The 22,335-nt window shown below is 41.7% G+C and overlaps 1 protein-coding gene across 2 annotated transcripts in view; it reads left to right on the top strand.

Annotated features, from left to right (window-relative positions):
• Positions 1-4,349: 4,349 nt before the first annotated feature.
• The window catches only part of hspg2 (heparan sulfate proteoglycan 2), a 94,944-nt gene continuing 76,958 nt past the window's right edge, over positions 4,350-22,335 (top strand). The window contains exon 1 of one of the 2 annotated variants that reach the window (XM_030117941.1): positions 4,350-4,684. In XM_030117941.1, coding sequence (XP_029973801.1) covers positions 4,616-4,684 — 69 coding nt within the window. In that variant the 5' untranslated portion in view covers positions 4,350-4,615. The remainder of the gene's footprint in view (positions 4,685-22,335) is intronic. The other variant, XM_030117942.1, reaches the window with a different exon arrangement.

Genomic DNA, 22,335 nt, shown 5'->3' with positions numbered 1-22,335 from the left:
TATTTATGCACGGTGCTTGATTCAGCAGTAAAGTGCATCACAGCATGGAGGCCCAGTGTGGAATGCCTTTTAGTTTTTATTTATTCATTAACCTTTACTTGTAGAAATAGTCCATCGAGACATTCAGCGTCATTTACGAGAGAGACCTGCTTTGGAGATAAGATGCAATTTACTTTAACGATGAACAGTACAATTTAAAAAAAAAAAAAAAAACATAAAATGGTGCCGAGCTGGTTAGTTATCTTCATATGCATGGTATTGATCAGTCCGTTATTTGGAAAGCATGCAGAACAGAAATAAGGACGTTTATAAACTTCAATCATCTGATTCCCAGTAGGGGATCTCTGATGATCTTTTTCTGCATGAAGGATGTCATCTTACTTTACATTAATTATACAGTCGGTGACAAAGTGTGTATCCCAGAGTGCAGATCTCACAGGCCTCATTAGATGTGAGCAGTGTCCTCATGCTCAGGATCGTGAGTAGGAATTAAACATTATTGCTTATGATGCATCTTTTACACTTTTCCCTTTTGCTTTTCCCCCAATAAGTATTTCAACTTATTGGGACTGTTTCGTGTGAAGTAAAACAAAAAAAAAACATCTATGGTCGTGGATTTTCTCATTGCCATAACGGCACCATAAGGCGACTGCCAGAGTAAAATGATATAATGGCAAATTTAATCTAGAGTGAGTCACTATAAACTGTTTCACTCACTTGGGTAAATAAATAAATAAATAAAAACCTTTTGGAATTATTTGACCTTTATCAGATTCAAGTGAGCCCTTTAAACGTCTATAAATGCTCTTCCAAACCTGCAGGGGGCAGGAGCATATCACAATCATTCCACTGGACAGTTCAGAGTCTCTGTGGCTCTTTCTGGACAACAGTTTGAGATAACTGGACTCTGGAGAAGCTCCTCGCTTTTTGGTTGTGGACGTTAATTTATAACCAAAAACATTCACTGAAGTTCATTACTAAGCTACAAAATATAGATCAAATATGTTTATCTGGCTGAATAGGCTAAACAGGGCACAAAAATAAAATTCTCAGCTTCCTGCTGAAGAAAGTTCGAAGAAACGTTTTAGTTACTAATTAAGTCAGTCACTCAACCAAGTTAAATAATTTGCACCAACCACTCGAGATGTGTTCTGTCCATTTTTAACTTGCTTTTTATTACTTGTTAGAAACGCCAATAGATTCTCCAACTATTTCTCTGACTTTTTATTTTTAAAGACCCCTTTTATTTACACTGTAACTATATAATTTTTGGTTTTTGCAGCTTTTAAATAGTGTAATAATACAGTTTTGCTACTGTTAACCCGTGAAGAATCATCAATCCCGGGTGCTGCTTATCCTAAGGCAGGGCACACACACACACACACACACACACACACACACACACACACACACACACACACACACACACACACACACACATTTACCGAGGTTATACAGGTACAGCAGACGACCAGAGGGTCGTCTTCTAGCAGCAACTGTCTAAAATTATCAGATGAACTAGATACCCGTGTCATGTCAGACACTTTTACCACACTTGTAGTGTTATACTTAACTCTTGTGAGTGTGCAGGACGTTCATGTATTGCTATTTATTTTGGGTAGTGGGAGCACAGACGCTCAGATACCAGCAGCTGCTATAGTTAGTGACTTTCTGTACTCATGATGCCTCTTTGACTGGTTGACATGTTCAGGCTACCAATTTTTTTCAACTCGCTCGATCTCGGGGCCACAATCTTCATGATCTTCAGTCCATAATGTCTTACATATTCTTCATCACTAAACACAATTTTAAGGAGTCATTTACTGAGAATGTGGTGGGAAACAAAGAAAGAAATAATCTTTTATGTGTTTATTGATAAATGGGAGTCAAAAAGTCTCCCACGTGTCCAGCCATGTCTTTCAGTACATCACTGAGGGCGTCGACCCCTCGGTAGGAAGGGAAGTGTTTCATATTCTTTCGCTGATTGAATCGCAGCTGCTTTCGACAGCTGGAAACTCCAGTTTCAGCTGGGAACAACACACACAGTGCAACAGCAACGTGCACCATTCCTCATCTTCACATGACGAAGGGAGAAACCAGATGGCTGGAGAAGTCTCATTAAATCAACTTCTTTGGATTTAGTTGTTTGCTTTTACACTTTTTTCAGCTTTTTAACCGCAAGAAAAGGCCCCAAGAAAAATGTATATAGATTAATAAACCCCATCAGATGGAGTTGGTAAAACCCAGCAGACTGGGTCAGTGTTGGGGTTGAAGGGTGCAGAAATATCCTAAACAGCTTTCAGAATCTAAAATGATGGGTTTTGACAAGTTTTACCTCACGCATTTGACAAGCTTTTTCCAGACCAGAGGCCTGGGAGGAGTCCCTAAATCACACAACTGTGGTCAGCGAGATGCTTTTTGCATGCATTCACAAGCAAAGTCCAGTCAGCCACAGAAACGATCCCTCTGTCTCCGTCTCTGGTGTGCAAAAGAGGTCTAAAGAGCACGGGAAGGAATTCCTGCCCCGGGGCCTGCAGTTCACTTGTGATTTATCATTTAATTGCATGTATCTACTCTGCTTTCTTATATAATTGTGTGTGTGAGAGTCCATGTTGTGTTTGCTCTTCTTTTCTTTTCAAGAACGAAGCACCTGAAGAGCAGCAGCTTAACTTATATCATGCAATTAAACTGTCAGCATATGGAAAAGGTTTTGACGTGCTTTACTCTTTCAGAAATACATAAAGCAGCTTGAAATCCCTCGTCGGTCCTTAACATGATCCCCTGAAGTCTCCCGGATGAGGAACCACTGTGTGTTTTATGGGGATTTTAGTGGTATCATATTACTTATACTCTTTCCTTTTGTTTTGACAGTTTTTCTTTTGTAGTTACCCAGTGATACATAAAGTCTTATATCCTGAGACTCTTACATATGAGTATAATTGGTCTTTTGAAACTCAGCGTTTGATACGGCACACATTCATGAGATTCCACCCGAACCTGATAAGCTCATTCTGCCCGTCTTCTTCTAGTCTATTTCGGTCAGCCAGCTTCTCTCCATTTATATTCAGGGTTTAGCTTTTAATTGGCGACAGCTGTTCTTTTAAACCTCTGACTAATACAATATGCTCTTTACACAAGTTACATGATTGGAATCCAGTCCTGGTGATCAGTTTGCTCAGATTCTGTATGTTAAACATATTCAGAGCATGTCCCTGCAGGGAAAGTATATAAAGTATTTGACTGTATTTCAATTATTATTATTATTTATTTTCTCCATCACACTCCCTGCGCTGGGAATGAATTCCCATCCTGAGTGTAATTCAACTAGTATCTCCAGTAGAGGGCACTTAAAGCTCAAATATCTGAAAAGTTTTAGTTTCATAAACTTTGCAGCTGTAATTTTCTACCAGATAAAAGCAAACTATCCTCTAAAATCACAAGCTTTATACTGGATAAGCAATTTTTTTTGCCCTTTTTTTTTAATTTACTGAGTAAATAGTGAGAGCAGCTAGTTTCAGGCATGCAATTAAGCACTTTGAAAAATATGTGTCTTGAGGGCATGAAAAGTACTTTCTGAGCATAAAGCAGGTTTATCACCCAATCAAAGAATAACAAAAGGCCTGGGAGGAGTAGCTTCTTCTTCTTTCTTAAAAAAAACAAAAACAAAACATGCATAAATAACCTTTATAGCATACAATAACATATTTCCCTAACATACATGTAGGAGCGTGGTTGAGCTCACTTTGTTGTAACTTCTGCACACTGTTACATTCATAGTTTTTCCATTTAAATTATTCTTTTTTCTGCATAGTTGCACTATTTTTACCTTTTATTCAGCGTGCTGCTCATACTTGCAGCTTCCCATGTGTTCTTTTCTTTCTAAACCACAGATTGTATGTTGGGACTGAGACTCGTGAAGGAGTGCGTTGGTTCTTCTTGCACACCCGAGAAGTAGTTTCCTCCTGCAGCACGGATTGCATGCAGCGGCGTTGGGAGCGTGCACGCATGCAGGGGGTTTCAGAGCAGCAGGCACATGAGAGGAGTGTGTGGCCATGTCGAGAGCCAACATGGGTCTACTAGGTGGCGTCTCCCCACACTGGGATTAGCTGTCTTCTCTTTCAGCACTCCCTGAATTCCATTCCGCCTTTTACTTTTTCAGCAGCTCTCTCTCTCTCTCTCTCTCTCTCTCTCTCTCTCTCTCTCTCTCTCTCTCTCTCTCTCTCTCTCTCTCTCTCTCTCTCTCTCTCTCAGGACTTCCCAGTGACTTTGCGCGGCTGCATTCAGCCCCACACAACTCCCAAGTTTTGGAGCGCACAGGAGAAGCGTGAAGCCCCTCGAAGTCGATATTTTTGCGGCGCCCCAGTGAGAGCCAGAGCAGAGCCGGGGGTTTGGGGGGAGGGCTCGGTCTTACCTGTTGATGAAGTCCCGCCGGCTGCGGGGCGCAGAGGAGCCGCAAAGGGTTTCTTTTTTCTCACAGAAGAAAAGTCTGAAAAAGGTGCACGGCTCCAGTGGCCAGGGGGAGTGAAGGACCTCGGGGGTTTTTTTTTCCTTTCTTTTTTTTTTTTTTTTTTTTTCTTCTCCCCAGCATTTGCAGCCTGCGCTGGGTTGGTGGAAAATGGGCTCCCCGACCACTGCGATCTGTGGACTTATCCTTTCTTTGATACTCACATGTCAGCTGGTTACTGTAAGTGCGCTCAAACTTTCTCTCTACTTTCTTCCCATCTTCATATTTCCCCTCCTACATCCCCACTTCACATTAAAATCACATTATCTCACCAGAGGTCAAATCAAGATCTATTTTAAGGGGGGAAAAAAAGTCATGTGTTGGTGTTTCTATTTGTGTGGAGCCAGCGGTGCGCAGTGCTGCTTTGCATGCAGGTGGGCTGAAGAACAGATTCCACCTCACGTAGTCACATCAGCATGTACTGTAAAGATGCTTTTAGAGGTAATTGGACAAACTGGAACCTCCTGTTGAGTGAAGCCGGGGCTAAGTTTGTCCATAGAAACAAGCTATTCATAGTCTCTCTGGAGTCCTCAACTCCTAAAGCCTTTCAAACTTTGTCAGGCTGCACTTTGCTTTGGCTGCAGTGTTAATTAGAAGCAACGTGTGCTCTTATGACAGTCTGACAACTTTGCCTATTTGTGATTGATTTATTTTAATATTCTAGTCTTTTGGAAATTTGAATCCGTTGGATCTGTGTGCCTCTGTGTAGTTCAGTCCATTTAATTCTCACCACAGCAAGCAGCTGAAACTTGCACCATAGATTTTGGGATGGATGTTTTACCTGCTTCTACAGGATTCAAACTGCAATCAGCCTGCACATTCAAGTTGACTAATATTCAATGGTGCCTAATATTTACTATATTTAACAATTTTCTTCAGTTCATTAATCTGCTGATGATTTGTGAAGGTATTTGCTGAATTAAACGAATATTTATTGATAAAAGATTTTTGCCTAAAGCCAATCTATGTTAAAAAAGGGACCAGTAGCTACATTAATGTATTACCCTCTTTGCATGTTGAATATTCAGTGTTATTACTTATATTACTGCACAAGAAATATGATGTCTTCTCCACTCTACTATATTTGTGACATGAATCATATGGAGGATGCCTTGCTGCTGAGAATAGACCCCCCCCCCCTCCCCTTTGTGAATCCAGTCTAGTCTCTCACCTTTATGCCCTCCAATAAACAGAGCTGTCATGGTTGAGGTATCTGTGACACCTCTGTGTTGATTTGATTTGAAGCAAAGCCTTTTTTTGAAGGATGGGACGTAGCTGTGGCGGCTGGCGGGCATAAATCTTCCGCATGCTACATCCTGAGTGCACCACCATTGATGTACCGGACATATGAAGAAACCACAGTGTTAAAATTTCCATGCCTTCAAGGTTTATTTAACATCCAGTGGTGACATGCACTTGAGCGTTGAGCTGTTTTTGTCAATGAAACGATCCATCACTTTGTCAGTACGCCACGGTGAGATTGAGCATGTACCCCTGTCCTGAATGTTATTGATTCACAAAAGCGGCACAGTTCAGAGATCATCATCAGTAGTGAGCAACAGGAGATGACCTCTACACTTTTACAACAGCCTTGATTGACTGCTGGACCAACAACAGCAGCATAATTCAATTATCTGGAACCACAAGCATCTGTTTCTTGCATTATGACTTTCAACTACAGCGGGCTGACTCTCTCTTGATTCAATTAAGTGCACGTACTGGGGTTACTACGGGACCCTTCTCCTCTCTGCTGGAATGTCAGGGTCATGCGCATCAACCCGCACAATCAAAGTCAATAAAACTCTCAATGGGTAAGGGTTCTCCATCAGAAAAGTGCGCCCGCACCCCACTGTGAACTACCAGCAGCAGTGTTGTGAGGTATTATCTCAGCCAATTATTTCAACTTTATGTTCAGTCATGGAAATAATCATAGCAAGTCTGAAATGTTTTACTGATGAGGGTGTTTTCAGTTAGATTGAATCATGTAGGCCTCTCGATTTCTGGTATATGACGTCTGGCCAACCATGTGCACCACTGTTGACAATTTTGGCACTGAGGTTTCACCCAGGATAGACCGTCACAAGTGTGTTTGGGGGTTAGAATGAGGTTGGGGGAAGGGCAGCTCGGATTCCTGTGACTGAAGAGTGTGTCACTGGAGTGAACTGTCTTCTTCCTCTGGCATATGTACAGTAGCTCAACCTCTTCCATCCCCCTGCAAATTATTTTATAGTGAGGATTTTTGTCCTATGGGTAATTTAATCGGCTCCAGGTGAATTTCTAGATGCGATTGGTCCTTCCGTGTGGCGCTTTGCTATTTGCCATCCAGCTACCTGCTGTTTAATTCCCATTCAGAGTCGACGAGGACTCTGTGGAGTTGCGAAGCACAGCAGTGCAAACATCAGCCCCACTCCAGAGTTTGAACAGCAGAGAAGGTCTGCCCTCCCCACAAGACCCATCCACATAATTGCCTGAAGACTGGGTTCAGTAAACATTGCATTGTTGAATTATAGCCCCAGGAGGGAAGCCATCTTGGCTGATGGGACAGTGCTGCACTGAACCGGCTTGCCCCCTCCTCAGTGCACATTGGCACATATGGAGTGCAGGCTGGCATTTGTTGACTCTGCAGTGAGGTGTGACTTTGGCCAGTATAGGGGTCAGAGAGGTGAGCACTCTGAACCTGACTCTGTTTCATGGTTCAGCAGGGTTGCTTGTGATTTATTCACAGCTGAGATTATCTGCTGCTGCACAGTTTCCTGAGCCTTTCCCGTTATATTAATCAGTTGTATTATGCCGCTTCTCATTTGACTTCACACATGAGTCGTTCTACCAAAAATGTGTGAGCGGGTAATAAAGAAAAGCAACATTTACAGATTGTTTTGATTTTTTCACACTCTTTTTTTCTGTATTGCTTCAAAACGGTGGTGAAACTACTCAACGTTTTTAGAAATTTTACAGAGAAGGATGGTTTTGATAGTGTATTTTCAACAGGTGTGCATTTATGTGTGCGTGTTCCAGTGCTGGATGCGTGTTTTATGTTGCACATGTACGTTCTTCACGTCTCTGTGCTCCAGGAATCCCTCTCCACAGATGCATCACCTCAACATCAGGAAACACAAAATATTTTCATCACACTTTTTCCCATGTCTCTATTTGACTTGGGGTCTTGAAGAGGAAATATTTTCCATTCCATCTCAAAGCCGACATAGAGAGACAGACAATGCCTCCAACAGGGCAACTGAGAGATGTCCAACCTCCTTTGACCTGTGGAAGGAAGCAATAGCACTCAGAGTCAAGCTATACATACACAGGGAGAAAATGCAGTCTTTGAAAATAGGATTAGTTGTGCCCTGCAAGAATCTATAGTCAACAAAAACCCTTAAAAGCTTTAAAAAAGAAAAAATCCTGTCATGTTTTTATTTTTGATTACATCATTAGTTTCAATTAATGCATTTCATGAAATTCTTGTCTTTTTTTTTCAACTCTCAAAGCAATATGTGTGCAGATAAAAACATGAGATTGGATATTCATCACAAGGCATTTACATGTCTTGGTTTTTCTTTTTTATTTTCTTTGAACTTATGTACATACTTCCACACAGACACAGATTGGCTGTAGCGTGTTTTTTTTGTTGTTGTTGTTGTTGTTGTTGTTGTTTGCTAATCCGAGGTAGAGCTGCCCTTTCATGCCCAATGTCTGGTCCATGTCGGGCTGAAGAGCAGACTCCAAACACAGCTGCGCCTCAGCTGGTACAGCAGCAACGCGGTGCATGTGCTGACATGAGCATGCATACTCTATCCCAGTCCCGCTTGTTGTAACTAGAGTCCTACTCTTTCCATTCACACCTCTTCCCAGGTTTATGTGTTTCCTCTCTGAAGAATTCAAGTGTAGACGGCTTTTTTTCCTTCAAACTGCAGACTCTTTCGACGTACCTTCCCCAGAAGCGTCTGTCAGACCGACTGTCCTTGAGTAATCCCGTCCGAAAACCTATTTAGGAAGTATCAGATCTTTAACTGGACAGCCTGTGCACACTGCCCAGCATGCATAATGTCAGTAGCTCGCTGAGCAAGAGAGTAAATTCCTGCCACTTTTTGGATTCTTTTCTATGGTGAACTCTGTAACCTGACCTTTTGTCGAGCAACAACAATTTCCTGGCACGAATCCGTGAGGTAGCCCATCGATAAGCGTCAGATGGTTAAAAATATGTCCTGGGGCCTCTTCTTTCTGACTGAAACACACTTTCAAAGTATGTGCCATTTTTCATTCCTGAGTTATGGAGCTACAGGTGCAATAAAACCAAAAGAGTTCACAGTGGGGTCATGGGATGTCTTGAGGATGCAACGCTGTCAGCACAGGCAGTAAAAGTGGGCAACGGTCAGAAAGTATTTCAGGGAGTCTGATTCCCCCTTTCATTATGTTCCCTCACTTCTTTTAAGCTCCACTATTGGTATGATTGGCATTATTTTGAATATCGGCATGAGAAACTCTCACTTTGGGCAGCTCTGACTTGCACTTGGAAACTTATTGTTATTCTCCACTTGGGGAAGTCGTGAACTTTAAATCTAACAACAGTCACTCAACTGGATAAGAACAACAAAAGACTTGTAATAGACTCATTCTGACTGATTTCCAATCTTAAGCAATCTTCCTCAATCTTTTTCCCAGGCTTTTTCCAAGCTTGTAGCGAGTCTTATTAGCGATTCATTGAAATGCTAAGTGTACTGTATTGCACTTACTCTTTGAAGGTGCTCCATTAGTTGTCTGCAGCCTATTCAATCTGCCTTTGTCTCACCTCGAGGCATTGATGTGAAGTCGCTTCTACTTTTTGCTGAAAAGAGCTGCGGCATTGTCTTGTGTGGGCCCTCCCATCTTATACGGCAGCTCTGATGGGGGTTGCTGCCCTTTTCAGAAAATGCGTTTTTGTGTGTGCTGAACAGAATAGATTTTTTTCCCCCCCTCTTTGGGGTACTGAAGTAAAGTGAAGGATTGTTATCATTCTTTGTCCCGATTGTCTTTTAAAGCCATGTTTGCCCCTGACATCCTGTGAAGAGCTTATGAGGAAAAAAAAAAGAAAAAAAAAATCCCACCCTGGTGTCTTATCAGTGCTGATGATTTCTTACTGCTCGGGCACAAACTAGTAGCATCCTGCCTCCATTTCCTCTCACTGCGCTGCAAGTCTGTACCTGTTAAAACAAAAAGGCTTCCACGATTTTACAAGACTTTATAGTGGAAGGATGTAAATTTACATAAGCTACTGCTGAACCCCCAGTGTTGGCGGAGGAGGTATGCAAGTGGATTTTTGTAGGCTTCAGGGTACAAATGACTCAAGAAAAAGCAAATACAAAGCCAACACTGGTTTACCTTTCGGCACTCATTTCAGAACTCTGTAGGCAGTAATAAAACCTCCTGCTTAATTAGTTGATGACTGAATACATTAAAGGATTTTTGCGTGTTATGAAAACCAGACAAAATCGCTGAACCTGGATATAGCTTTTTTATAATGAGCAACTAATCTGAAGACTGTGAAAACTAAAGATCAGTTTTATTTATTGTTTACCTGAAGGTAATGTAAAAGAAATTGGCCCAGAACCAAAAAAGTGGTGGATTTAGCAGCAACGCCCAATAAGATCTGACCAAAATAGTACTCTAAGCGCTTTTATTAGAATTAAATAATAATCCGATTATACATTTTCCTTATTGCAACCATGCTGATTATCACCACGCTGCTGGTTCTGCATTTCTATGTTTGGACATGAATCACTCAGTGAGGGAAATTAAGCAAAAATAAGTGCAACTTTTACTGAGTCACTCAGCATGTTACATGCATATAACCACATTGTTTCAAAATGAATCTGAACACCTCAAAAGTTGCTATGTACTTTGTCTGACACTCGTGTTCAACCATACTGGCAGGAGAAGAAAATATGGCCGTCTCATGTCAGCCAAAGTCATGAAAGGCAATACAGTGAAATGCAATATAGTGCTATATTAAACATTCAGTTTATTTAAAACTTCATGCATGCACTTCCACATTAAACTCTATCAGTATTGCAGAGTCGCTATTAGTTGTCGTAAAAATTGCTAGAAGTTGCAAAATTAAATCGTCCCCTGTGAGTGCTTTAGGGAACCGGAGGGTCAGGGTTCGAGATCTGAAAAGTCTCTAAATATATAGCAGCAAAGTCACTTAGCTGGCAACTTTGCTTCCGGTTACACTGCTGGATAAGGTGGATGGATCCATGGATGGATTCATGTGTGTTCTTGGTTCTAAGCAAAAAGCAGTAACCCATAATAAAACAAGAAGCTGCCATATCGGATCTTTAGAGTTATTGCCAAGGGCGCTTTCTCCATTATTATGATGGCCCAACAGTGAGGAAGGCAAGTCTCCTGTGGTCACTTGGTATAAAAAGAGCTCTTGTTACCTGAGCACGTCAGCCTTTGAAGCCAAACTCGAAGTATGTATTTTATTGGTTCTGGTGCTCAGAGGAGTGGAGCTCTTGCGTAGTTAGTCTGCACTGTGAGGCCGCCGAAGCCCCCGGGAGAGACAGGAGGGGGGGCTGCACCGGTCTGCTCTGTGTTATCATGTCAGCTGCCATCCCACAAGACATAACAATTCTTCTTCTTTGATATGTGCACACACGTACGGACTCTTGTTCTCATAGGAATTTCCAGTGTTGTTTTCACCTCCTGCTCTTCCCTTTTTCTGCCCACCTACAAGTACGTTCACTAAATCTTTCCGCCCTGTTGTAGTAAATGAGTGTTCATGTATTGTATTTTTGCAGGGCAGCTAATTTCTACCTGCTTGGCCACCTTTAACTTCAGGAAAGAAGGAAAGCAATTTGGAAGTGTGGCTGGTGCCATGATGGGATGTCTTTGTGAGCCTGTGAAAGCAGATGGCTCTTAAGATGTCTCCAGCAGGCCATTGTTTTGGTGCGCTGGCTTGTGATGGTCTGAAACTTTTCGTCCCTTGCTGAGTCACCATCCTGTTCGGGAAATGAAACCTGGCATTATCTACAAGACAAGAGGACCCCACTTCCCCTGAAGCAAAGTTTATTCAGGCTTTCCTGTGCACAGTTCAGATGTCCCACTCTATAAATGTGAAAAGAAATAACCAACATGTAGCCCTTTGTTTTTTCAACCCCCATTCTCTGTTTAGAATCCACTTTCTCTCTGAAGCGTGTTTATATTTGAAAAGCTCGATAATCCTTCGTCATTGTTGTTTTTCTGGATTCATATCTCATCAAGTAGTTTTGTTCAAACATCTCCCCGGCGTTATGATATGTTTTATCACGCCGTTAAGACATGGAGGTACTTAAGTTAAGTATTTAAGTCCTGAACCATGTCTTTCACTTGAAGCGTCTGACGGCTGGCCGCAGACTGAAGTTTGAAAATCTGTGCAAAAAGGTTTCACAACTTTTTATAACTTGGCAAGAAACACACTGTAGCTGAGGATTAATGAATTCCCCTGGACCTAATTATGCCAGAGTACAAGCTCTTGTTGTTTTTATTTTTTCTCTCGCTCAGCTTGAATGTGACATTTGAATTTCCATCACAGTGCGTTTTTAACTCTGTTAAACTGCTTGGTTGGAAATATTTTCCTTGCAGGTTTGCTTCTTTTGAAGATGCGTGTCCCCTGCCATGAGCCAAGCTGTGCTGTAATGGAAAAAAAAAAAAGGTCTTTTATTCAGTCACATACACATTCATATGCTGTATTTTTAATGAGGAGTAAGGACCACTCTCACTACCTCACAGAGACTTTGACTTGTATGTAAATGTAGTCAGAGCTCCTCACTGTGCATTTTCTAGTTACCGTAGTGCCAATTGAATATTTTTTTTGTGACAATAGGCAGGTCGTTTCAGGCTAAAAGAAGTCTGCATGTGTGTGGAACAAGTTGACACTTTTTTATTTAACCCTTTGTGCCCATATTTGATCACTTTTGCATTTCCTCCTGTAAACTTAAATCATTGAGTGAATGAAAGTAGTTCTGGACACTGAGGTATGCATAGCTTGTGTCGGCTTAAATTAGTTTGAATTCTGATATTATGCCCAATGCATCCAAAAATAATAATATAGGAACCTAGCAGGCTGTAATGTATCAGCTGTGGAAAACTTAGAGAATATTTTTTCTCGTAAAGACATGTTCAAGATTTAAAGCATGAAATATATGTTTTGATTTATCAAATACAAACCGATGAATAAACTGTTCACACAGTTCTCAATGGGACTCTGACCTGCTGGAAGGTAGACCGGTTGACTTAACCTGGTCCTCATGTTCACACCCCATGCAGTGGGGTTAAGATGAGCAGTGTGCAGGCTCCGAGTGAAAACAGCTGTAATCACTGCAGTGGGGTAGTTGTTCTAACATCCTGTTGACTGTAGTTTACAGTGAAGCTGGAATCTTCCATCCATCCATCTTATTTACCATTTAATCCTGAGCAGGAGCCAATCCCAGCCTGCTGTGGGCGAGCTCAGGAGTCACACTGGACAGGTGGCCAGTCCATCACAGGGTGAACTTACTGTTTTCCTTTACAGTTTGACTCATGCTGTCTTAGTGTTTTTAAAGCCAACCAAAGTCCCTGCCCTCCGGTCTTTTCTTCATAAGGAATTACTCTTTACTGCAACCTTACACACACTGCAGCACATGGGGGAAGCCAAAGCTTGCCAGGACTTTCATGGTGTGTTACACTATACAGGTTTATGACTGGGCGGCTGGTACACGCTATGAATTACTTTAGTTTCTCCTACACCGCATCTTCAAACAGTTTTCTTTGAATTACCAACTACATGTACCGTCTTACCCGTGTAGTGTCTCTGTACGGACCTGTAAGGTTCATAAGATAAGGAGTCATATCAGCCCTGTTTGAAAAGGTTTAGAAGAGAAAAATCACACGATTGATAAGAAAAGAATGTGGATCCTGGTGGTGGGTGAGTGTTTCTCCAGATTAAAATCTCAGCTTCTTGTTGGGAACTATCTCCACCAAGCCTTCCGATTATTTTTTTCAAACACACATTACCTGATTCTGCTCCAGATCACTTTCCGGGAGGGGCCAAGCAAAGGATGTCAGATTTTTATCTTAATTCATGCTGTTTTCCCAACTAGACACAAAGAAAGAGTCTGACTTTTATCCACCTGATCTGTCATGTGCCCAGAGGCCCGGCTACCTGGCAGGCCTGTTCGAGCTGGTCTTGTAACGCAGTCTGTGAGGCAAAGGGAACTTCTGTGGTTTCACGCTTTAAGTAGTTGTGTGTAATTTTCTCTCCGCCGACCATCTGCAGATTCCTGAGAGCGAGGACTCATCTCAGTATTTGACTTGTTGATGTGCTCTTAGATGTTGCAGCTGCATCTGAACAGAGACGACACTTACTGCACCATATTTAAAATGTACTGTATTTGTGCCTTACCAGCATTTGTATCTGGCGAAGTAGGATTTAACTTCAGTGGAGGCATGAGTCAGCGCCGAGCACCTCACAGCAAGACGCTGGTGACCACCAACGGTGTTTTGACAATACCACATCACTGAGGAGCGAGTCACGGGAGGATTAACTGCACTCGATTGGAAGTTTGCTTTAGCTGGCACACCTAGTTTAACTTCTTTTTAAATTGGATGTCTGTCTCGTTCGTACCTACATGATGTGTGTGTATTGGATGTACTCATCTTAATTAGAGATGCACACATCCTCTGATGTTTTTCCCTCATTCACAACAAACGATGAAGGCTTTCCTCCTTTGCTCGCCTTCATGCAGGCAGTACCTCCCGCCAAGTGGCACAATCATCGCTTATAACGGGATATTTAAACGGTTTTTTCCCTTGAACTAAGACCGAGTGTGAGCTATGTGCTCTGTGGACTCATAGAGGATGCTCTTTCAGCTGTGTCAGACTGACAAGACCCCGTCTCTCCTGCTGGGCTCCACCTGCCAAGGCTTTATTATGACCCCTTCATGGGCGTCAAGGGTGGAGACGGACAAACACTGGAGGATCAAATCTGACACACACGGTGGACTGCAGGCAGATTCCCTGGCACAGACATCAGTCTTGCCTATTCGGACACAGCTAGCCTCCATCTGCTGTTTCACGGGGGCTTTTCTGAGTGCAGGAATAATTGAAAGACCAGAGGAGATTTGATTTGAGAGAAAAGCGATCAGAAGGTAAAGGTTAGGGTCTGATCTGACCTCTATTGGTAGGAGGGCTCTATGACCTCCAGCTAACATGCAACATGTGAAAATGTTAATTATTAATGTCAGGATATGACTTGCGATATATATAAATGCATTTGCATTTCCTCCAGCCTGTTTCAGAAGTTGATAATCAGACTGATTCTTAAATTTTTGTGCTTTAGTGGCTTTGAGTTCTGGCATATTGCCGCCAGACCTGAATAAATGTTAGATTTAGTGACAAAACAAGATGTTTCACTTTGAAATTGATCAGATCCACTGCTGCTTTGCTGTGGGAACTTCCTCTGTCTGGGTTAACGACATGGAAAAATCAGCTCCATGTGATTAGCTAAAGCTATCGATATACAAATCCTGAATTAACAGTTGTAACAACTAATAATGTAATATCTTGCACTGAGGGTAAACGTTTTGTGCCAGTATTCCAATAGTAATTAGCTAATATTTGAATAAGCTGAATTCAATAAGTTTATTATTAAAGTAAAAAAACGCCTTTAAAAATATAGTAACTCCAGCCAATAATTAAAAAATACTTTACTTCCAAGAAATGGATTTTTATTTAAGTATTTTTACAAGTTTTTCTGCAGTTTGCTTCTCAAAATTAGATGTAGTGGATGGCATATTTTTCATATTCATTAAGAAATCATGCTAAAAATAATTTTTCTCTTGCTTTTGTTTAGTAAACGTATTTGGACCTAAACACAGTTAATCGAAATGCACAAGTTATCACAGGTCAGTTGTCAACATTTTCATATCACAAGGAAAATAATTTATCGATGTGTCGTCCAGCCCTACTTCCCAGCATCACAGCAGCAGTCAATCGGTGGACCTTGGCCTTTTTATGACACACTCAGATAGAGTGAATATCTGGCTCACGCATTATGCAACACGGCCATAATGAATATCCTGCTGGAGACTTTTTTCAGTTTCATTGTCAGTTTCTGATTTCTGTTAGCGTTGAGGAATCTAAAAAAGGCATTTGACTAAGGATAAAATGTTGAGTTATTTCAGCATTTTTAAGTGCCATCTCTGAATTCTCATTGCTTAAGCTCAATGTAAAATTAGCAGTTGGTGCTTAAATGTCGATTAGTTTGCTGGATTGTGTTGCGCGAGCCATAGGTTTTTCCACTGAGCAGTGAGTCACTCATCAACTTCACCACTCCCAGCACTTTTATTAACAATAGCAGGTTGTATTAGCAGGATATTAATATCCTACGATAATTGAAAATTGTATAATGTAAGGAAACAACATATAAATAAAGCAAATTGTGGAATGCCTTTGTACAATTGTAGTTTTTGAAGCATGCCATTTCCTTGTTCTTCATTGTCTGCGACAGCAAAGTTTCACTGTAAGGTCAGAGCGAGTATTGTAGCCTCACTGGTGAAAGCTGAGTCTTAAATTATCCTCTTTCTGCCGCTTTTTGCCTTGAAAGGTCAGCAGACTTGTGCTGGCTTGTCCATTAGCACATTGATGAGTCACACACTGCGTGGGCTGCACTTTAGTTTCACTGCCTCCTCTCGTAGACCCGCTGATTTGGCCTCGCTGATTAACCACCGCTGCTAGGTGTATTTTCACAGGGACACACCGGGCCCCTTGTCTGTAATTACCTCTTATTATAGTAGGAAATAGATCCTTCACATCTGCTTCCAATGAATGGGCAAGTTACCCCTCATGCTTTCTTGTAGTATTGCGTAAAATCCTGGCAAACAGATGTCTTTGTAGGTGTGAGCGCACAGTCAAATTAAGGCTTGTTGCTGAATTATGACGACAGGTGAAATTTGTCTGTCAGCTCTGGAAGGGAAGATACTGCCGGAGTTTCTTTATGATTGTCAGATGTTGGTCCTCAAGTTTGTTTTGTAGTTGGTAGAAATCCAAATGCCTTAAATATCTGGTACGACATCTATTTAAAACTGGAAAGAGAATCAATATTTACTGCTTTATATTTAATGCTCAGAATTCAAGAATATAGTCAAAACAGACCAGAAGTGTGTCTGATCAGGGTTTAAATCTGTGGTGTAAGAAGTTAAGAGCTGCTCAGTTGACCCACTTTCTTAATGTTTACTGCAGCTTTTTATATGTTGCTCCTGACTTGCAGCTCTTTAAAATGCACCACACAGGATTCAATAAAAAAGTCACTGCTTTCAGGTCAATATCCTCTGTAAAGGTTTGAGTTTGGAATTACTGGCTCAGCGGTGAAATAATTATTCATTAGCTCAAACTCAAACGTGGAAAAAATATGAAGGGGTTGTCTCTCTTTCAGCCACGATGAAGATAATGAGTTTAATGGCTCCCTGGGACTTGTTCTTTGAGCATTATTTTCTTGCCAGTATGATAATGATTTGCCCAGTGGCAGAGTTCGTTCCATCTTTGATTTAATAGTGTGGCACACCAAAATTAGTAAATATTTAGAGGTCCATCCATTTTGCAGTTTTCTTCAACTCAGTTTTGCGAGGTGAAAGGCAGGCTCACCCCTGGAGAGGATGTTAGCCCGTCACAGAGAGAAACAGACAGTCACATACATCAAACATCAATACAGACAATTTAGAGACGTCAATTCATTCAATATGAATGCCTTTGGACTGTGGGGGGAAATCATGGAATCCACAGAAAACTCACACTCAGGGAGAGCATGCTTTGCACAGAAAGGTTTCGAAACCGATAATGGAACTGACTTTTTAGCAAAAGTTGAAACTACTGCACCACTGTGCAACTTTAACAGACAGGCCAGTGGGCTATTCAACAGAAAACGTGTTAATGCTCCTTTAGTTTACGTTTTACAGCTTTTGGACCACTAAGACAAGAACAGATATGAAGCAACAGTTTTTCAGAAATGATGTCCCCTATTAAAGAGAAATTCATAGAGCAGCATTGTTACAACTTTAACTGTCAAGTTTTACGGAGCAAGTTGCTGAAAATGAATAAATGATCATGCTTACATGTTACTTGTTTTAAAACAATGGAATTACATTACTACTTAAAAAAAATGACTTGGTAAAGTAATCCTTGTCTCACTCTTAACAATGTTCACAGCACTATTATTTCTACACACCAGCTGTGAGTCTTCAGTGCTTCACTTGAGACAACATGAGATCGTGTTCATGTTAAAGTTAGTTTATATCTAAGTGAGAGACAGTAGCTCAGACCACTTTGGAATTAAGCATGGCCCAAAGTTTTAAGCAGCCAACTTAATAAATTAAACCTTATTATCTAACTGTTGCATGTAATGGAAGATGTTGTCAGTGTAGGTTTATTGGAGGTTTTCTGTTTGCAGTCTTGTAAAAATTTCTTTGTGTAATTGTATTCACTGGCTGACTGCATGTCAGTATGTTTGTAAAAACAATTTATTAGTGATATTTTTGAGCTGAGTTAACCCGGGAGTGACTGCTGTGTTTGTATTTAGGTATTGTTCTGCACTGAGTGTGCAGGCACTTTATTTTTAGGACTATCTGGTGGAGGAAGGGTAAGTGATGTAAAGGAAGTGTTTAATTTAGCTTAGGGATTTTTATCTGGCTCTCAGAGCATAAGATCCAGCAGGCGTGGTCCTGTCTGGGGGAATTCCTTCCCCTAATCTTCATCAGAAAAAAAAAAACAAGGCTCTCTGACTTTTATCACACACATAAAACAGAAACACATGTTTGTAAACTGCTCATGTTTTCTCACCTGTTTACACTTGCTTTATGTGGGATTTTGCCTCTGGTGTCTGAGGGGCATTCAAACCAGACGAGCTTCACCTTTCGATATTTATGAATTATTTTATCAGGACCTGCGCTTGAAAGAAGATCATTTGTTTCCAAAAAAAAAAAATCAATTTGTGGAGTCATGACAGCTGAAACCACATCTCAACCTGCTGCTCAGGCTGTGTGACGGACTGGTGAAAGATCCCTGCAGGGAGACTGTCTAGACAGGAAGATTCCCAGTCTAGGTGACTTAATATGCTGAAGGTTACACTGCTGATACAGTGAGTAACTAATGTTTTCGAACATGACTCACGCTGAAACATTTTATCCTAGTTTAAACATGATAGAAGTACAATAACACTGGAAAAACCATTCAAGGCTATAACAGGATACAGTGTTCACAATCTCCAGGCTGCAATTGTTTCCAATAAAATCATGGATAAAAGGAAGAGTATGTGACTTAGTGAGCGAGTTATTTTTGGTGCATTTTAACTAGTAAAGATTCTACATGCCAAGCCTCCAAAGCTGCAAATGATGCAAGCAAAACGGTCCCAGGAGGCCCTTGTTTAGCCCAATGTTGACCTTGGACAGAAGTAATGACGGGACTAATGTTTATCTGTCATCCAACAGCTTTTCCCTCAGCCCTCATTCATAACCCTATCTTCATCCTGCACTCCCTCGGTTTGCTTATCCAGCCTCTGCTCTGAGCCTCACTCATACTGGCTGGCCTGGATTTCCACACTTGTTACTAAAGTTGGAGGCGTCGCGACAGCGCAAGGAACTTCATGTGCGAGTCTTCAACTGTTAAAACAACAGCTGCCAAAACTTGTTAAAAGTTGGGGCCAAGTTATTTTTCCACATGAATCCTCAGCGATAAGCGCTGGACGGCTTCTGTGCTGTTAAATCACAGCGACTTCAGAGGGCTTTTCTATGGGTTTCCGACGATCTGTCCATCCATTTCATGTATCCCGTCTTGTATCCCTCTTTATCCAACTCAGGGTCGCGGGGCGCTTGAGCCAATCCCAGCTGACTGTTCAAAGGCGGCGAGCAGTCCGGACGAGTCAGCAGTCCGTCACAGAGCAATCACACAGCCTGTTTACATGGAAATGATTGACTGGAAGTCATACTTTTTTCCATTGCTGTGTCAGTAAAGTTGCTTTGAAACTTAGCAATTTTTTTAAAAATAATCGGAAATACCAGAAACACAGTTTGCGTGTTTTTGTAATACAACCATTTTTGTTGATCTACTGGCACTTGGGTTGAAAATCTAATGACTGGCCGTAGTCAGTACGCTTTTTGGGGTCGTTGGCCCTTGTCTTTCACAACCACGACAGGTTTAGTCATCAATTAATCTCAAATCCCCTTTTTCAAATATTGGAGAAAAAACAAATTATCTCTTGAAAGCCTTTAAAAGCAAAGCATAGACAGAAAGATCCTCCTACTAAACCTGAATTCAAACCAGAAACATTCTTGCTGTGAGGTGAGACTGCTAACCTCTCCACCATCCTGCAGCCTTTCAAAGATCTAATACTCTAAAAGAATACAGCCAGGACAATGTAACACAACACTAATGAAAAGGCCAGTTCTCACCGAGGGGAATACGAGTAAACTTATCCTATTTGTGGCGTTGGAGTTTTCTGAGTGTCCATAACAAAAAGACTTTACACCTGAAGAAATCCAACCTCCCCATCAGCCAGACTGACCTCCTCCAACTCGCCCCCAGAAGATAATCCACTTCTTTCCCTTAATCCTCTGTCAAGGAGTGACAGAGAGAGTTTGAATCATGAGTTGAAAACTGTGACTGGAAAAGGTGTGAGCCAATAAGAACCAAAGTATTTCAATGCTGACAAAGTGGATCCTTTATCCCCTCTCTCAGGCCGGACCCAATAATTGGCTTCACATTTCTGTGCTTTGGGATATCGTTAAGGAAGGAAAGCTGGCTGGGTTTTTTTTTGTTTTTTTTTTTTGGAGGGTGGGTAAGATTCGCCTTGATCCTTGTAAAATAAATGACTTCCTTCACCAAACACAGAAGACAACCTGCAGGAAAGTCCCTTGTTAGGCCGAAGCTTAAGGTCACATCTCCTCTCGGCGAGCTGTGGGCGGATTTGCTTCAAAACCTTCATGTCTATTTTTGGTCATTAAAAATTATCCACTGTCCAAACAAAATTGCTAAATCTCTGTGTTCGAGGTATAAACAAAACTCTGTTTTCTCTGCGCAGTGCTCTCCAACCGGGCCGCTGTTTGGGGCCCGGCAGTTTGAAGAGAGCTTGAGTTGGTTCTCATGTGCTGGACAGATGTGGGTGTGCCAGTATGCTGAGCAACAGTTGGCTGCGCCTAATACCTCTCACTGCGTGTCCTGAAACATGGCTTTCTTCACTGTTTATTGGTTCTTGTCCAGGCCTAACCTCACATGGGGGGGGGGGGGGGGGGGGGGGGGGAATATTGGGGGCTGCCAGCCACAGCAGCAGACTGCCTACTGTACTCATCTGGAAAAATGCATGTGTTGAATTTTACTTCAGCTTCACACAAAAGCGTCATTCATAACGTCGGCTATGAAATCCGCATAAATATAGGCTAATGAGGGTCCTGAACTGCTCTGTCATTGCTAGATCTGGGGAGTGCACGCGGTCTGACAGGTTTGTTAAACATTTTGCTGCACGTAGTTTGTAATAAGTGACTAGACTTTTTGGTTAAGTACCAGTTTTGATGCAGTTGACTTCAAAAGCATTTGTAAACATGGCATTTCTGAATAAGCACAGAGGTCTGGCAATGCCTCCATGCTGGACCTTTACACCATGTCTGATCGTGCACCCACTCTGTCTGCATGGCCTCTGGAGGCGGGTGTAATAACACCTGCAGCAACGCAGCTCCTCAAGTATTTTTATCTCCCCCTGGAATTCCACCTCTGTTTTACTCACAGATCTCCTATCTGAAAGCATGGGAACTCAGTGGGTGGTGGTCCCTGACATACATTTGTGCAAGACACCAGCCGGACTATATTTCATTCATCTTTGCAGACCTGACCCTGCATTAAATCACTGCTGCATGCATGTGCAGAATTCTACTTTTGAGAAATGTCAGCTGTGTCAACAGTAATGAACACAACTGAATTATGCATCAGTGTGACCCTCACCAGCGGTTTTGCTGCAACAGTCCCATTTCTGGAACTGTATTTCTTATCTTTACCCGTTCTCCTAAAGGTTATGGACTCTGTGCTCTTCTCAGTCCTGTTTTGTGTCGTATCCAACCACCGAACAAGAACAGATGACTTGGAAAAAATTCTGACATTTGAGAGACAGAAATGGCAAGTGCATGAATGGCTTTGGGTTGTTTGGTTTTGATTTGGTTTGTTTGAATTATACAGCCAAAACATGCCATATGCAAAGTGGCAACAGCTGAGGGCTTTCACAAAAGACCTAATTGTAACGACTCGTTGCTCAATCAGTACTTTCCCATGTGAATAAATCAGGAAAGAAAGAGGCTTCAGTGCACTGAAGACAGAATTAGTCGCTTCAAACTCTACCAGGGATCTTCAGCGAGCCGCATGTCACTCTTCGGCCCGTTTTGTCACGGCTCCATGGCGTTACATGTGGTTATGAACATTTAGAAACGTGTGCATAGCAGACTGCCTTACAAAACAACTCCTTGGGACTCCATGTGGCGTCACATGACAATACAGAAAGTGGCTCAACAGTGTGCCAACTAAAATACGTGTCCCATAACATGTGGCCTGATCGCTGCCTTTCAATGACTGAAAATATTGACTTTCCTTTTGCACCTCCTGGTAAGCCAACTGTGATGAAACCAAACAAAGAAAGGGTGGAGAGGAAAACAAATATTAAAATTCAACTTTTACGTACTCCTTTTGCTCTCGCTGCCAAAGACGCTAGTTATAAAATAAATACGTAAGGTTTAAACATGAACAGTAATGCAATCAGCAGTTCTTAATAAGCGTTCTTCAATCACATAAATTAAACTGGATAAACC

This window comes from Salarias fasciatus, chromosome 20 (assembly GCF_902148845.1).
Source record: "Salarias fasciatus chromosome 20, fSalaFa1.1, whole genome shotgun sequence".
Classification (NCBI taxonomy): domain Eukaryota; kingdom Metazoa; phylum Chordata; class Actinopteri; order Blenniiformes; family Blenniidae; genus Salarias; species Salarias fasciatus.
Note: the sequence above shows the minus strand (reverse complement) of the source record. Positions and strands in the feature narration are given on the sequence as shown.